This window comes from Panthera tigris, chromosome D1 (assembly GCF_018350195.1).
Source record: "Panthera tigris isolate Pti1 chromosome D1, P.tigris_Pti1_mat1.1, whole genome shotgun sequence".
Classification (NCBI taxonomy): Eukaryota; Metazoa; Chordata; class Mammalia; order Carnivora; family Felidae; genus Panthera; species Panthera tigris.
The window spans coordinates 114,083,331-114,098,152 of record NC_056669.1 but is presented as its reverse complement, the minus strand read 5'-3'; the positions used below and the strand labels follow the sequence as shown (position 1 = coordinate 114,098,152).

Below are 14,822 nucleotides of genomic sequence, written 5' to 3'. Positions count from 1 at the left end.
AAAGGTGGTGTCCGCATCTCCAGTCCATGGTGACACAGGTGGTGTGGGGCTGACCTCAGGCTGGGAGGGCGAGGTTCCCAAGCTGAGGCCTGGGGACCTGGGAGCCCCGGGGCCTGCCCCACTGTGGGCATGTGGCACAAGGCTCTTCGCAGGGCGCTGGGCCTCCCCTCACCAAGGCACACCTCACCGGCCAGTGCACACACATTCTCCATCGCGTGTCCCCCTCCCACCACACCCCTGTGACCCCTGCCGATATGTAGGTCGGGTCTGGAACGTCAGGCAGGGTGAGGTCTGACCCAGAGGAGGCTGGACCTTGTTCTGTGGGACATGGTTTCCTGAAGGCGTCCTCTGCCCTGGCCAGTCTGAGGGGGTGCAGCCAGCCCTTCCTGGTGACCAAAAAGGGCCCATGGGGGAGGGGCACTGGAGCAGAGCCGGGTGGTTGGCTGGCTGTCCGGAGCTCTTGGGCGCCGGCAGGCCCCGGCCAACAATAACGGTAGGGACTGCACGACTGGGAGAGCCGGCCGGGCAGGTCCCCGGTGCCGGGAGCCGCCCCCGGCTCGCTCTCCAGTTCCCGTCCCGTCCCGTAGGCCCAACCTGTTCTAGTTCAGCAGGATCCCAGGCCCCTGCAGGAGCAGAGGCCTCCAGACCCCCGACCACCTCCCAGGTGGGTTCAGGGGCTGGGCTGGGGCTGGGGCGGGGGGGGGGGGGCTTCGGCAAGAGAATGGGGTCTCTCCCCTGGCAGGAAGGTCACGTGCGAGTCCCGCCCAGCTCCGTCTCCCAGCTCGCCCGCAAGGGGAACCCGAGTCAAGGCTGTGCCCCAAAAGGAGATCTTGGGGGCAGACCGCCGTGGGCGGGGGTGGGGGCTCCTTTGTGCCCCCACCCCACTTGTACAGGCCTTACGCGAGGCAGCGGATGCACGCACCGTTTTGTGATATATTCCCTGCTAATTGTTGAACCACGGGAAAGACCGCAACTGGGAGAGCGTAGGCAGCGCCCGCCCCCACTCCTGGCGATGACCGTTGAAAATACCTTGCTCTGCCTCCTGCCCGGCTGGGTCCTGCACACACTTTTTGGCGCCTTAAAGCGGGATCCTCGGGACAGCCCCACCCTCCTCGCCTCGGCCCTGCTCAGGAGGGGTCCCCAAGCCACCGGGGTCATCTCCGCCCCGACGTGAACTCAGCTCTGCCGGGACAGACGCGGGGGGCGGCGGGGGGCCGCACGCGGGCGCCGGGCAAGGAGTAGGCGGCCGGGGCCGCGCGGAGAGGCGGAGACACGGCGACAGTGGCGGCGGCGGCTCCGCCCGGGGCCGCCCACGCCGGGGTCTCCGTTTCCCGCGGGGCAGCAGCAGCCGCTCCGCGCCCGCGCCCCCCGCGCGCCGCCGCCTTCCCGGAGGAGCCGCGGGGCCTCGCGGCAGGTGCGGCGGCGCAGCTCGCAGGTAGGCGCCTCGCGGGTCCCGCCGCCGCGCCCCACCCTGCGGTCGCCGAGGGACGCGCCGACCCTCCGGTGCCCTGGGGGGGCCGAGCGGCGGTGGGCGCGGCGGCTGGCGGGACCCGGCCGGCCGGTGGGCCCCGCTCCCCCGGCCCGGCGCCGCGCAGCTTCCGGCTGGGATGGACCTCTGGCCCCGGGGAGCCCGCGGGCCGCCGGTGGGGGTGGCGCTCCCGCAGGGGCGAGGCGACGGCGTGCGGGGGGAGACGACTCCGGTCCCCCGACCGCCTCCTCCCGCCCTTCCTCACACCTGCCCTCTTTGGACACTGCGCCCTCCTGCCGCTCCTGGAGTATGGGCGCGGAGGGAAAATTAGGGTCCCGGACGGAGGGGAGAGGACCCCAGAATCCCCCAGGCTTGGGGTTAGCTTTGGGAAATCCGGGGCCTGGGCGCCCGGGGGGACCACAGGTGGGTCTGATTAGGGGGCGGAGCGCCATGCGGGGGTTGGGGGGGGGAGCGAGGAGGTTGCGCGACCCGGAGGGGGCAAGTCTGGCGGAGCAGAAGGGCCTCGTGCCAGGGGGAGGGCCATCAAGCCTAGAATCTGGCGCGTTCCCGACAAGGCCAGTGGAAGTCACCGGTGCTCCAGGCTGAGACCCTGCACCCGCACCCCTTGGGGCCCGGGCCCGGTGGGAGGGGCGGCGGCAGAAGGGCAGGAGCAGACGCCGCCTGCCGGCCACCCGGAGGCCGAGGGCGCTGAGGCCCAGACTCGGGGGCTAAGACCCGGCCAGGACTGTCTGAATGCTCCAGCTGGCCCGGCCGGTCAGCCAGGTCTCCAGGTGCCCACCTTCAGGGCCTGCTCAGCTCCTCCCCTCGCTGGCCAGTCCGTCACCCAGGCTCTCTCCCCTCAGTGGCCCCGGAGCCCCTACCTCCTTATTTTGCATCACAAGTTTCTCCTGTAGCTGCCTCCCCACCCTCACCACTCCCTGCCACCCCACGGCGGTTGCCCCTCCCCCAGGTCCTCTCCTGAGCCGGCTGCCCCCCCCCACCAGGCAGCCTCCACAGGCCCTGAGCCTGCCCCACCCCACCCACGACACCCCTGTCTGCAGCACGGTTCTGCCCCCAGCTACCTTCCTCTCTGGACTTCTGTGGGGCCTTCTCCCGCCTTCCCGCCTGGTGGAAGGAGGCCCCGCTGCTCACTCCGGGACCCCAGCACCCCAGCTTAGCCCTCACCCACAGCCTCTCTGCCTTCCCTTCTCCCTTCTCATTTCTGCTTAGGCCCTGACTCTTCCTTGGCTTTTGCAGCACGTGATGGCCGAGACCCCCACTCCCATGGCCCGGCCTGGGAAGCCCGGGGCCGGGGAGGACCGGCAGGAGGAGGGAGAGGAAGAAGGGGGCTCCGGGAGGCCACGGGCAGAGACGCTGGAGCAGGCCCAGGAGCTGTTTCTGCTGTGTGACAAAGACGCCAAGGGCTTCCTCACACGGCATGACCTGCAGGTGAATCCCCAGTCCCAAGAGGCTGCCCAGCCGGGGGCGACCTTGGCTGCTCAGCCCTGCCACCCTTGCCTGGCTAGGGCCTGCAGAACGACGTGCCCCTCACACCGGAGCAGCTAGAGGCTGTGTTCGAGAGCCTGGATCAGGCCGGCACCGGCTTCCTCACCGCTTGGGAGTTCTGCCTCGGCCTGGGTGAGCGGAGCCCCCCTCCCCCGCCCCACCCCGCTGCCCAGAGACCCTCCGGTGGCACATGTGGCTCTGGAGCCCACAGCAGACACAGATGGCAGCCTGTGACTCTCCGTCGTGTCCCTGCGGAACACACACTGGTGTCAGTGCACACAGGCCCCTGAGGAAGCCCCCCCACCGCCAGGCGACGTATGGAGCTGTCCCTCCTGCTACCCGACCCCCTCCCATCAGTGCCAAACCCAGGTGGGGCCGGGTGCCAGGTTTGCCCCGTTCTGGCCCGGCTGTCACCTCCCATTCCTAAGCCACGAGTCTGACCAGGATAAGGAAAGAAAAACAGGAAACTGGGCTCAGAATAAGGACAGGATGTGTGCGTGTGTGTGTGTGTGTGTGTGTGTGTGTGTGTGGTGGGGGGTGGTGAGTGGCGGCTGAGCCAGGGTGCTAACCTACAGCTTTGATAATCTTACCTTCCCATGCCCACAGGGAAGTTTGTGGGGGTGGAGTCAGCCCAGAGCACACCGCCCTCCCAGGCTCCAGAGGAAACCTTCGAGTCGGGCTGGTCAGATGTGCAGGGCACTGGGGGCTCCCTGGAAGAAGAGGAGGAGGAGAGGTTCCGGGAAGCGCTGGAGCAGCTGGGGGTGGCCCCAGTCCTGGGCGAGTGAGTTGGCGCTGACTCCGCCCCCAGTTCCCTCCTCTGCTGCCTCCCCCTCTGCATGCTGCCTGTCCACACTGCCCGCGTGTCTGTTCCAGGCCGGGGTCCCTAGGCTGGGACTGGCCCAGTCGTTCTCCGTCAGCTGTGACACCTGGGAGGGGCTGAGCGTGATTTCCCGCAAAATTTGCATTTCAGGAGGCGAACGCGGCTGGTCTATCCAGGGCTGCAGGTGTCTCCAGAAGGCTTACCCTTCGGGATGGGGTCAGGGAGCCCCCGCTTCAGCCTCAGCCCCTGTCCTCCCCCTGCAGGCAGCGAGCGGTGCGGACATTCTGGACCCGATTGCAGCGCGAGCGACCCGAGCTGCTGGGCTCCTTCGAGGACGTTCTGGTGCGCGCGTCGGCCTGCCTGGAGGAGGCAGCCCGAGAGCGGGACGGCCTGGAGCAGGCGCTGCGGCGGTGAGGAGTGGGGCCTGGGCGGCTGGGCTCGGGAGGCGGTAGAGGCGAGACTGGGGTCTGTGGTGCCGGCGGGCTCAAACAGCAGTCCCCCCCCCCCCCCCCGCTCCGTCCTCGAAGGCGGGAAAGCGAGCACCAGAGGGAGGTGCGGTGTCTGTACGAGGAGACGGAGCAGCAGCTTCGCGAGCAGTGCCAGCGTCTCCGGAGTCAGGTGGGCCCGAAGCCCCGCCCCCGCCCCGCCCCGGCCCAATCCCAGACGCGCAAGTCTCATGGCCACGCCCCCTCAACACTGGCTCCACCCGGCCCCTCCCCCGGCGCGTGCCCCCCCCCGCCCGCCTGGGCTCAGGAGCTCCCCGCGCATCCCAGGACCTCCCCCGGGAGGAGCGCACAGGCCTCCTGGAGCTGGAGCTGCAGGACCGCGAGCAGGAGCTGGAGCGGGCAGGCCTGCGGCAGCGGGAGGTGAGTGGTCCCCCACCCGCCCCTGCAGGGTTGGGGTGCTGACAGACCCAGAGAGGGGCCCTATCCCCGCCGTCACCCGTGCACTCTCCGGTACACTTGAGGTCCCGGTGCCTCAGTGTCCCCGACCCCGGAATTACTGGGAGTCAGGGGCAAGCGCAGCACCCCGAAGAAGAGGTGGAGGGGTCCTCCCCAGCTTGCACTGCCCCGCCCCCCCCCCCCCCGCCCACATCCCGCAGCTGGAACAGCAGCTGCAGGCCCGGGCCAGCGAGCAGCTGGAGGTGCAGGCGCAGAACGCCCAGCTGTGGCTAGCCAACGAGGCGCTACGAACGCAGCTGGAGGGGACGCAGGAGCAGCTCCACAGGCTGGAGGGCGACTTGCGGAGCCGCCAGGAGCAAACCCTACGGTGCCTGGGAAGCGGGGGGTGGGGGGTGGGGGGTGGGTGGGGGGAGGCGGAGCATCAGGGGCGGGCCCGGGGAGGGGCTGCGGCCGGCGGGCGAGGCGGGGCGGGAATAGCTTTGGGGGCTCGGGTCCGGGCCACTCCCATCCCCGTCCCCCGTCCCGGCCCAGCCCTCAGGGTCTGCGTGGGTCAGGGTCGTGGGTCGCGCCGAGGAGCCTCCCGGCACCCAGGTCACCACCTCTCTCTTGCAGAGATGTGGTTGCTGTGTCGAGGAACATGCAAAAGGAGAAGCTCAGCCTCCTGCGGCAACTGGGACTCCTCAGGTGAGGTCAGGTGCAGGCCGGAGGGGAGGGGCCCCACACAGCTTGGGGTCTCCTAGCTCTCAGACGTTCCCGACCACGGCCTCATCCTATTGGGAGGCAGTCAGTCCTCATGTCTGTCCTCATGCCCCCATCCCTCGGGGGCATCCGCAGCCAGGCACCCCGTCTGAGGGACAGCAGAGCCCGCATTCCCCCCTTGCCCCAGGAAAGCTGCCTCTCAGAGCCCTTGGACTCCCCTTCCCCAGGGAGCTGAATGCGAGGCTACGGGATGAGAGGGATGCCTGTGAGGCCAAGCGGTTAGCCAGCGGTCGAAGGAAAGCTCTGGCCATGGCTCGCATGCCGGGCCCCACCTGCTGCTGTTGCTGCTGCTGCAGCTGGGCTCGCCCCCCAAGATGTGGCTCTGGCCACCTTCCCAGTGCCCGCTGACCATCCCCCAGAGACTCACTGGGCATTCCTCGGAGAGGCCACCCCTCGAAGGAGAGGCGTCATGGCCCATCCAGCATTCGGGCTCCGCTCAGGGCACTGCAGGCCTGCCTGCATGCAGACATGAAGGAACTACCCGGGGAGGGGTGGGTCGGCTGGAGTCTCACGTGCCCCCCTGCTGGGCCTCATCCCGTCCCATCCCATCAAATCCATCTCTGACCAGCAGAAAAACTCCCTCCTCCTAATAAAGTCCGTCGACTGCACTGTGACCTTCTCAGCCTCTGTGTACGTGCATCACAGCATTTCCCTGGTACGCACACGAGGTACCCATGGCACTCTCAAGGCAACTGGACAGTACACGTGTGGCACATGTCCTGAGGTGCTGGGGTTGTGGATTTTCCTGCCTGTCTCTGGTCATGCTTTCAAGCCCTCACTGTCCATTCAAGCTGAAGCCCCGTGGGGCCCTCTGTGGGAACCAGGGGACCGAGGCCCGTTGTCTGGGCCCGCTCCCGGCCCCAGTTGACAATCCCCTCCCCATACCCGTCCTCACACAGCCCCAGGTGGACCAGCTCAGCCCACTGGAGTTGAGCCAGTCCTGAGTGGGACCTCCTGGGGCAGCCCTGCGGCCGCTTCCCATGCCCGTCCCTCCTCCACCCCCCCATCACCCCACCCCGCCCTGCCGCCTCCCTGGAACTGGGGAGCTGCTGGCCAGACCGTGAACCGTGGGCAAGGAGCTGGGGACCACGATCCATGGAGAGCTTCCAAATGACTGCAGAATCTGACCCACCCTGCCTGGGTCTGGGAATGAGCCTGGTGGGTTGGGAGTCCCCTCCCCTTCCTTACTCCCACTGCCACTGCGGGTTTCTCACCCCAGCAGGTCAGAAGGCTCGGCCCTGTCTACCCCACCCCTTTCCACCCCTCCCGGGACCAATGCCTTCCAGACTGGACTGTCCCTGGCAGGGACCCCAGGCCTCCGCTCCAGGCTGTCCTCCGTACTGCACCTAGAGCAACCGCACTCCTGCATCTGACCGCACCCCCAGACCCTAGCCCACCAAGCCAGCATCTGTTCCGCCGGCCCTGCAAGCCTCCGGGTGTCCCTGCGTTGTGGGGAGAACGGGCCTGGGCCTGGAGGAGGGCCTGCTGGCCTGGCCGCCGCCTCCACCGCCCCCAGCCCGGCTCCTCGGCCTCCCGAGGGCGTGAGCCCCGGCTGGGCTGCGGACGCCCCCGGGTGCAGCACGCCCGCCTCCGCAGTCGCGGGCGGACCCCAGCGCCCGCACCGGCGGGCGTCCCCGCCGCCCGCCCTCGCGGAGCACTGCCGAGACCTGCCCTGTGTCTGCCGCCGGGGGCGGGGCCTGCAGGCCGGGGGCGGGGCGCGTCTCACTCCCGGGCCCGCGACCCGCCGCGCAGTCTCCGCGCTCCGAGCCGCCGCCCCCCCCACCCCCCCCCCGCGCCCGGACTCCGACGCGTGGCCGGTGAGTGCGCCGCCTGGCTGGGCGGGTCGGGAGGGGCCGAGTGTCCCGGGACCCTGCGCGGCCCGCCCCCGGAGGCCCGGCTGCGGGCGCGGGGAGGCCTGGTCCCGCCGGCCGGCAGCAGTCCCCTCCCGGCCCTTTCCGGAGCGGGACGGAGTGGGGGCCCGGGGCCGGGCGCCTCCTGGGCCTTCGCACAGGCCTGGCGGCCCCTACGACCCCACCCGAGCATCCTAGTCATTGTCTCTGGACACCGGTGCCCGTCCCTCCGCCGGGGTGCGGGTGGGCGCGCCGCAGGCTCGCCCGGGCGGGGACTCCTCCTCGGGCCTGGCTGGCGCCGAGTGCGGGGCTGCCCTGCTTGGGGCGTGGGCCGCGGGCCGCGGCGGGCCCGGCTGAGTTGCAGGGGCCAGGGCGAGGCGGCTCGGTCCCAGGCCGCGGGAACTATTTCTGGCCGGCGCCTTCCCAGGGGGCTCACATCCGCCAGGCACTCCCGGAAAGAGGGGCCCCTCCTCCGCCCGCCGCCCGCGCGTGGGGGCCGGACCTGTGTCGGGAGAATCAGCCTCCTCAGAAGGCTGGGACCTCACCACGGGCCCAGGGGCAGCCTGCGGGCACGTGAGGCTCCCGTAAGCCCAGCTCCAACCAAGGGGTCTGCGTCTGGTTTGGTTTTGTTTTTATCTTCCGAGGCTGAAGGGACCGCTGCTTGGTGGGCTAAGGGACGGTGGCGGGTCTGGCAGGAAGGCCCCGGGGCGGGGTGCTTGGAGAAGGCGGGTGGTCCCTCCCCGGATCACACTATGCAGAAATGTTTTCCGTCCTGCCCCGCCCAAGCACTGACCAAAATACCGGGCCTGGCCTCTCCCCTCCCTGCCTGCTCTGGAAACCCAGCTGGTCAGAGCCACTGCCAGGGGCGGCTGCAAGGACGGGTGACAGGCCCTTGCTGATCCAGCGTGGGCCAGACCGGTGACCTGTCCCTGTCCTCCCAGTGGAGCCTCCTAGGGAACTTCCGTCCACCTGTCTCAGAGAGGATCCGTCCTCCCTAGCCAACCAGGTGAGCGCGGGGTGGGGCAGGTGAAAGTTCGGCTCTGAGTGGTGCTGTGTAGTCTGGAAACGTAGCCTGGGGCACTCAGCTGCCATCTGTGTCCCAGGGCCCTCTCCCCCCACCCCAGTGCGGACACCCCACAGGAGAGCAGGGAAGGGGTCCCTGGGGTGCCACTCGGGAGCTCCTATAGCTTCACATCTTGCTGGGGCTGGTGGGACCGCCCCCTTTCCAGCAGAGAGGACCAGCAGAGGAAGTACCCCCAGGTCTGGGGGATGGGTTTCTGCGGGCTCCGAATGCCCAGAACCGCCTGTTCTCACCCTGGTGGGGAGGAAGGCAGGCCTGGCTTTTAACAGACACCTGAGGGGCTTCCCTGAGGCCATGGGGCTGGTAAGGGGCAGGTCCGTCCATCTGTGAGTGGCCTCCTCCTCCCCCCAGCGGCCGGTAGGTGCCTGCCAGCCTGCCGGCCTGTGATGTGGAGCCCCGGGAATGCTGTGTGTGTGTGGGGAGGCGGGTGGGGCCTGCATGAGCTCACCCTGAGGTGCCTGCTGGGGCTTCTGACCCTGGCTGCCAGCAGGGGTGAGTCAGCCGGTGACGGTTGGAATCCTTCATGGCCCCCTGGTGCCCTGGGCTCTGGTCAGGGGAGCCAGGCCCTTCGGCCTTCAGCTTGGCTGTGGGCACTAGACATCCGCCCTGGCTGCGGTGGGGGGTGGGGGGTGGGAAGGGGGCTCCCGAACTGCCCCTCCAGGAAGCATCCAGGTTCTCACGGATGCGTTGCCAGGACCTTCACTCGGGGCCAGTGGTGGGCTTGGCCTCAGCCAGGGGCTGGCCTGGGTGCCTGTGTCCCCTCCTACTGACCTCCGCTGGCCTCTCGGCCCCAGGATGGGGGAGTTCAACGAGAAGACCACGTGTGGCACCGTCTGCCTCAAGTACCTGCTCTTCGTCTTCAACTGCTGCTTCTGGGTGAGGAGTGGGCACCCCCTCCCGTTGGCCTCCACCGCTCCCATTCCTGGTCCTTAAGGGGAATCCTGGTCTGGGGGCGGGCATGCCGACCAGTGTGCGCTGCCCACAGCTGGCTGGTCTGGCCGTCATGGCGGTGGGCATCTGGACGCTGGCCCTCAAGAGTGACTACATCAGCTTGCTGGCCTCGGGCACCTACCTGGCCACAGCCTACATCCTGGTGGTGGCTGGCGTTGTTGTCATGGTGACCGGCGTTCTGGGCTGCTGCGCTACCTTCAAGGAACGGCGGAACCTGCTGCGTCTGGTTAGCAGGGCACCGGGCTGTTGGGGGGGGGGGGTGGGGGGGGCTCTGGGCCCCCGGTGAGAAAGGGAATGGTGGGGGTCGAGTGTGACGCCGCAGGACAGCCTCTGCGGTGCTCACCTGTGCCAGGGGTGGGGGGCATCCCTGCATCCCAGCTCGGCCAGCCGCGGGGAGCCGTCCGGGAGTGCCAGCGCCCGCCCACTGCCATGAGCCCTCGGTGGCCACTTGGGATCTGAGGTTGGGGGCTCTGCTCTGTCGTGCCTGGGCGCCAGGAGTCCTCACGGGACGGGGGCGTCTGCGCCCAACGCCAGCTGACCGTCCCCGCTCCCCCCGCCCCCCAGTACTTCATCCTTCTCCTCCTCATCTTTCTGCTGGAGGTCATCGCTGGCATCCTGGCCTACATCTACTACCAGCAGGTGAGGGGCCTAGACAGGCCACACGGGGACGCACACACACAGGGACACAGACACACACGCGGAAACGTGCCCGTGCAAGGGCACAGATGGGCACGTGTGAGACAGGCACACACGCTTGGAAGGACACACGCTCCCCCTCCCCCATGTTCCAGAGGCCCCTGGGGGGTAGGGGCTCACAGTGCGGATGGACAACTTGCCCATAGTGCCCAACAGGCCCACTTGGGGGCTCATGCAGGGAGGAAGGTGTCCGTGGGACCTGGAGCTCCCTCCCTGTCCTCAACCCTGTCCACGGCCACCTGGGACACTTGTGCAGCCCAGCCCAGCCCCTCCCCAGCCAGCATCTGGCCCTAGCTCTGCTTGGAGACCCTCCCCCCACCTCCCCCCGGTCTGTCCCTGCCTCCACGTGCCCCAGCTTGGAGGGTCTTGGATTGTTCTGCTGAAGCTGTCCCCTCACCCCCAGCTGAACGCAGAGCTCAAGGAACACCTGAAGGACACCATGACCAAGCGGTACCACCAGCCAGGACACGAGGGTGTGACCAGTGCGGTGGACAAGCTGCAGCAGGAGGTACGTGGGCACCACGGGGGTGGGTGTGCACACCCCTGCGGGCCTCCCTGGGCCCCCGAGGGAGTCCCTGCCCCGGGGGCTCAGCCCAGGCCGCATTGCCGCTGCAGTTCCGCTGCTGTGGCAGCAACAACTCCCATGACTGGAGGGACAGCGAGTGGATCCGCTCCGGCCAGGCGGGTGGCCGCGTGGTTCCCGACAGCTGCTGCAAGACTGTGGTGACCGGCTGCGGGCAGCGGGACCACGCCTCCAACATCTACAAGGTGGAGGTAGGTGCCTGGGCTCCCTGGTGAAGGGCTGAGGAGCCGCGGCAGCCCCGGGTGCTGGGGGCCCACGCGAGGGGCCGGACTCGCCCACCTTTGGCACCTTACCCCTCCCCCACCAGGGTGGCTGCATCACCAAGCTGGAGACCTTCATCCAGGAGCACCTGAGGATCATCGGGGCAGTGGGCGTTGGCATCGCCTGTGTGCAGGTTCGGGGCGGGGGGGCGGGCAGGCCCCCACGGGGGCAGGGGACACGGGCGGCTGGTGGCCGTGCCCTGCTCACCCCGGCTCTGTGCCGCAGCTCTTCGGCATGATCTTCACGTGCTGCCTGTACAAGAGCCTGAAGCTGGAACACTACTGACCCTGCCGGGCGCCCCGCGAGTGCCGCAGCTTTGCCGCCTGACTACTGAGCTGACACTACTGATGGCCCCAGGGCCAGAGTCCCAGGACGCTGCTCCGGACCCTCTCCCCGCTCTGCCAGGGAGGTGGCGTTCTCACGCGTGCACCCCCGTGCCGCCACCGTGACCTCTGGGGACCCCCTCCCTCAGAGGGAGCTTCAAGTGCCTTTCTCTCCAGACCAGAGGACTAAGGCGGGGCCCTCCGGCTGCGGGGAGGGAGGAATACTCTGCCTGGTGTGGGGACGCTGGGTTCTGACCGTCAAGTTCCTCTCCGCTTCTCCTGTGGGGCTGGGGCCCTGGGGCCACCCCCCATGCCTGTGCTCCGCCAGAGGGGCTGGTTTGGGGTGAACTGGGCAGAAAGGGGCTGGCCCCCCCAGGGTGCTCCTAGACCCCTGGACACACCTCTGCACGGTGGTCAGGGCATTGCCAGGTGGGGACAGCCGCAGGCAAAGAGTCCCAGAAGCACCTGCCGCTGGGTTGCCTACCGCCACCCCTCCCACCCCTCCCACCCCTGCTCAGGAAAGCCAAGCGAGCCCGGTCCTGTCGGTCCTGTCTCTGCCCTCCCAATCAGGCCTCTGCTGCCCCTGAGCCCCTGCTTAGATTCCCCACCACTCCCCCCACTGAAAGGCCACAAGCTCACTTGTTCACGATCACCTCCCCTTGGCAGGAGCAGGGGGTTGTGGGTTCACTCACTGCTGTATCACAAATGCCTAGAACTGCTGCTGCCATGTGACAGGCACTCAATAAAAGTTTGTGGACTGAGTGGGCTTACTCCGTGAGCGACAGACCTGGTTCTGGTCCTCAGGGCTTTCTCCCCAACAAGGGGGACAGAACCCAGTCCCACAAGGGGCCAGGAGGGCGCATCCTGGCGGTCCCAGGCAGCCACGTGGGAGCCAAGGACTGATGGGACTCCAGGGCCGAGAGGCCAATGGCAGGGACAGCTGAGCACAGGCTGCTTGCAGAGCCTTGCCGGTTCTGGGACGGAAGAACGGTGGTGTGGCCAGAGCCTCATAGAGGCAACGGAGGCCTCGAACGCTGGTTTCTAAACCTCCTTCTGGCTCATGTAGGGATTAGGAAAGGGGGTGTGGGCTCAGGAATGAGGACAGGAGGCCTGAGCTTTGGTAGGACATGTACTGGCAACGGAAGCCAAGGCTTAGGCTGTCTCCCCTGGGCAGACCCTACCTTCCTGCCACAGGTGTATTTACTGGTTCTCAGAGGACCCCATGTCAGACATCTGGGCAGTGGGGCTGGCCCTGAAGAAGGTGCCAGAGAAAGTTGCCTCTGTTTCTTCTAACCACAGGCTCCTGTCTTCCGCCTGCTGGAGGGCACCAGGGTTTGCCGACTCCCGTCCAGGGTGATGGCTGCCGGCTCTAAGCCTCAGCCTGAGCTGGAACAGGACGGAAGTCCCCGGAAGACAGCTGTTCGGTGGGGCCACAGGATTAAATGCTAATGCCCAGGGCCCTGGGAGCTTGACCGGCTCTGACACCCAGTAGAGCCTCCTAGGCCCACCCTCAAGCTGCTGTGAGGGTCTCAAGGGTGGCAGTGGAGGCTGGGCACTCCCCCTGCAGGAACATGGCCAAGGGAAGGAGCCTGCTGGGCTTGGCTGGTGCCTAGAAGCTTCTGGCAGCAAGACCCTCTGGATGGGCAACTGAGACACATCAGGCACTCTATTCAGGGCCCAGGAAATCTGGTTGTTGAGATCCTGGGAGGGGTTTCGGGGAATTTCTGTGCTAGGTCTAAGGAGCACCCAGAACATGGGGGTGGGGATGCCAGTGTCCCCTGGCCCCCTAACCCAAGTGCTGTTGGCCGTCTGTGACTTTGTTGGGCTGTGAGAGCCCACACTCCAGGAACCCCCCACCCCCAGGCCAAATGGCTGTCATTTGAATGGCTCTTCCTCCCCCTGGGCAGTGAGGGCCATGTCCATCCCTAAGCAGCTTCAGGCATGAGACAAGGGAGTCCCACAAAACCAGGCCAACCGTTAGGACCTTCTTGTTGTTCTGCAAAGGCCTTTACTGGACGGTTCCTTCCAGACTGGAAGACACACACCCGCAGGCAAGGGACGGGCATGCTCCAGGCTATCCACACCTCACAGGGAGGAACTCTGGGCAAGACTCTGCCGGCCCCTGGTGAGCACGGCGGGCGGGTGGGCTCCAGCACCCTCACTTCTCCAGAGGCGCATAATTGAGCAGCTTCTCGATCAGGTCCACGTGGGCCAGCAGCATGCGACGGCAGCAGTAGCGCTTCAGGCCAAGTGCATCCAGAGCGTCCCTGTGGGCAAGGACAGCAGGCCGTGCTCCGTTCATCCAGGCACTTCCGGGCAGATGGAGGGCCTTGCCCAGGCCCAAGCCACACTCGGCTGCCGTGGGATGGTTCCAGCTCGGCTCCACAAGTCAGGGAGGGAGACTCCAGGAGCACCGCCCCACCCCCCGTCTCTGTCTCATTTCTCAAGCCAGTTAGAGTTGTCAATTTTGCCAGGGACTGAGCCCCAGTCACCCTGAAGACTGCTCCGGAGATGGCAGGTTGTTGGGACAGAGCAGGCCAGGTTGGGAGGTCCCTGACGGTGGTATGCTCGCAAGGGGTCCTGTGCAGGGTACCAGCCACTCACTCACACTCTGGACATTGGAACGGACTCATTAGTACCCGGCATGAGCACTCAGCCCATCCCGGGCCTCCGCATTCATCCAAAACATTCGAACCCCAGGCCCCGGAGGGTTTGAATGTGATCAGGACAGGGGACTGTCCACACAGGAGCCAAGAGTCAGACTGTGGTGGCAACAGGGATTCAGACAATATTGTGGTGGTAATTGCAGTGTTTAAGGAGCAAAGCCAGAAAAGAGCCCCCGCCACCCAGCACAGCGTGATACCCATGGCTATGTGGCCAGGAACCTTGTTCTATATCCCCAAGAGACAAATGGTTTTGCCAAGACACGGGGGTGGGTCTAATGGCACAGAGAGGAGAGAGAGCAGGTGGACAGGGAGGAAGCTGACGACTTAGGTGCCATGACTTGCCAGGGGATACCTAGAAGTCCCCAGGATACCGGAGGCTTGATACCCAACTCCCCACCTCTCCCCGAACTGCAAGGAGGGGGTGGGGGCGGTGGCAAGGCTCCAGTGAGAACACATCAGTGGAGCAGGGTTGGGAGAGAGCCTAGGGAATGAAAGCTCCCGAAGGGTCACCTGTGTTGATACGAGTGCCCGCTCTCACCCCGCCAGGACCCGGGGACCCCGGGACACCGTCCCGCCGTTCCCTCGCCCCCGCGCCTAGCAGCAGCCCACCCGCAGACCGGGACCCCCGACCTCGTCCTCCGCCCCTGTCCGCACGCGTCACAGATCGGGACCCCTCGACCCCAGAGCCCCAACCCCCGCCCTTCAGTCCCGCAGGCCGGGACCCCTCGACCCCGCTCCCCACGCCCCCACCCGGCCCGGCGCCTCACCCCTCGGTGTACTCGGCCTGCAGCAGCCCCAGGTAGGCCTCCCACTTGTTGCCGACGATCTTGCCGCAGGTGAAGCAGCGCACGGGTATGATCATGGCGGCGGCAGCTCAGCGCCCGCTCGGTCTGATCTCGCCGCGCTTCCGCCGCGGAGCCGGCCCCGCTTAGGGCGCGTCCATCGCCGGGGGGGGA

At 67.5% G+C, this 14,822-nt stretch overlaps 3 protein-coding genes across 9 annotated transcripts; 2 read left to right on the top strand and 1 right to left on the bottom strand.

Moving 5' to 3' along the window:
• The first annotated feature begins 369 nt into the window (after window positions 1–369).
• Window positions 370–6,160, top strand: CRACR2B (calcium release activated channel regulator 2B). Of its 3 annotated transcripts, none has more exons than XM_042958624.1 (10): window positions 370–664; window positions 2,726–2,917; window positions 2,995–3,106; window positions 3,581–3,755; window positions 4,058–4,204; window positions 4,322–4,412; window positions 4,568–4,660; window positions 4,897–5,063; window positions 5,309–5,380; window positions 5,623–6,160. In XM_042958624.1, the coding sequence occupies exons 1-10, from the start codon at window positions 407–409 to the stop codon at window positions 5,801–5,803; spliced, it is 1,488 nt and encodes a 495-aa protein (XP_042814558.1). In that variant the 5' UTR covers window positions 370–406; the 3' UTR covers window positions 5,804–6,160. The 3 variants fall into 3 exon arrangements, with proteins under 3 accessions (XP_042814558.1, XP_042814559.1, XP_042814560.1); XM_042958626.1 differs by lacking the exon at window positions 370–664 and adding an exon at window positions 1,307–1,435; XM_042958625.1 differs by lacking the exons at window positions 4,897–5,063; window positions 5,309–5,380; window positions 5,623–6,160 and having other exon boundaries at window positions 4,568–4,877.
• Window positions 6,161–7,252: 1,092 nt separating this feature from the next.
• On the top strand, window positions 7,253–11,962 carry CD151 (CD151 molecule (Raph blood group)). 5 transcript variants are annotated; one of them, XM_042959003.1, is made up of 9 exons: window positions 7,253–7,272; window positions 8,092–8,311; window positions 9,181–9,262; window positions 9,372–9,563; window positions 9,902–9,976; window positions 10,437–10,541; window positions 10,649–10,807; window positions 10,924–11,010; window positions 11,103–11,962. In XM_042959003.1, exons 3-9 carry the CDS (start codon window positions 9,182–9,184, stop codon window positions 11,160–11,162), a joined length of 759 nt encoding a protein of 252 aa, XP_042814937.1. In that variant the 5' UTR covers window positions 7,253–7,272; window positions 8,092–8,311; window position 9,181; the 3' UTR covers window positions 11,163–11,962. The 5 variants fall into 5 exon arrangements, with proteins under 5 accessions (XP_042814937.1, XP_042814940.1, XP_042814938.1 ...); XM_042959006.1 differs by having other exon boundaries at window positions 7,254–7,272; window positions 8,247–8,311; XM_042959004.1 differs by having other exon boundaries at window positions 7,258–7,272; window positions 8,149–8,311.
• Window positions 11,963–13,188: 1,226 nt separating this feature from the next.
• POLR2L (RNA polymerase II, I and III subunit L) lies at window positions 13,189–14,784 on the bottom strand. The gene is made up of 2 exons (XM_042959007.1): window positions 14,634–14,784; window positions 13,189–13,467 (listed from the first exon to the last, which is right to left on the bottom strand). The coding sequence occupies exons 1-2, from the start codon at window positions 14,726–14,728 to the stop codon at window positions 13,359–13,361; spliced, it is 204 nt and encodes a 67-aa protein (XP_042814941.1). The 5' UTR covers window positions 14,729–14,784; the 3' UTR covers window positions 13,189–13,358.
• Window positions 14,785–14,822: the final 38 nt, after the last annotated feature.

Bases quoted from the DNA above. Each gene is read 5' to 3' on its own strand.
- POLR2L (XM_042959007.1), bottom strand. From the start codon at position 14,728: ATGATCATACCCGTGCGCTGCTTCACCTGCGGCAAGATCGTCGGCAAC. The intron at 13,468-14,633 runs GTGAGGCGCCGG...CCTTGCCCACAG, and splicing joins CAGGCCGAGTACACCGAGGG to GGACGCTCTGGATGCACTTG.
- CRACR2B (XM_042958624.1), top strand. From the start codon at position 407: ATGGGGGAGGGGCACTGGAGCAGAGCCGGGTGGTTGGCTGGCTGTCCG. The intron at 665-2,725 runs GTGGGTTCAGGG...TGGCTTTTGCAG, and splicing joins GACCCCCGACCACCTCCCAG to CACGTGATGGCCGAGACCCC. The intron at 4,413-4,567 runs GTGGGCCCGAAG...CGCGCATCCCAG, and splicing joins GCCAGCGTCTCCGGAGTCAG to GACCTCCCCCGGGAGGAGCG.
- CD151 (XM_042959003.1), top strand. From the start codon at position 9,182: ATGGGGGAGTTCAACGAGAAGACCACGTGTGGCACCGTCTGCCTCAAG. The intron at 9,977-10,436 runs GTGAGGGGCCTA...CCTCACCCCCAG, and splicing joins CCTACATCTACTACCAGCAG to CTGAACGCAGAGCTCAAGGA. The intron at 10,808-10,923 runs GTAGGTGCCTGG...CTCCCCCACCAG, and splicing joins CCAACATCTACAAGGTGGAG to GGTGGCTGCATCACCAAGCT.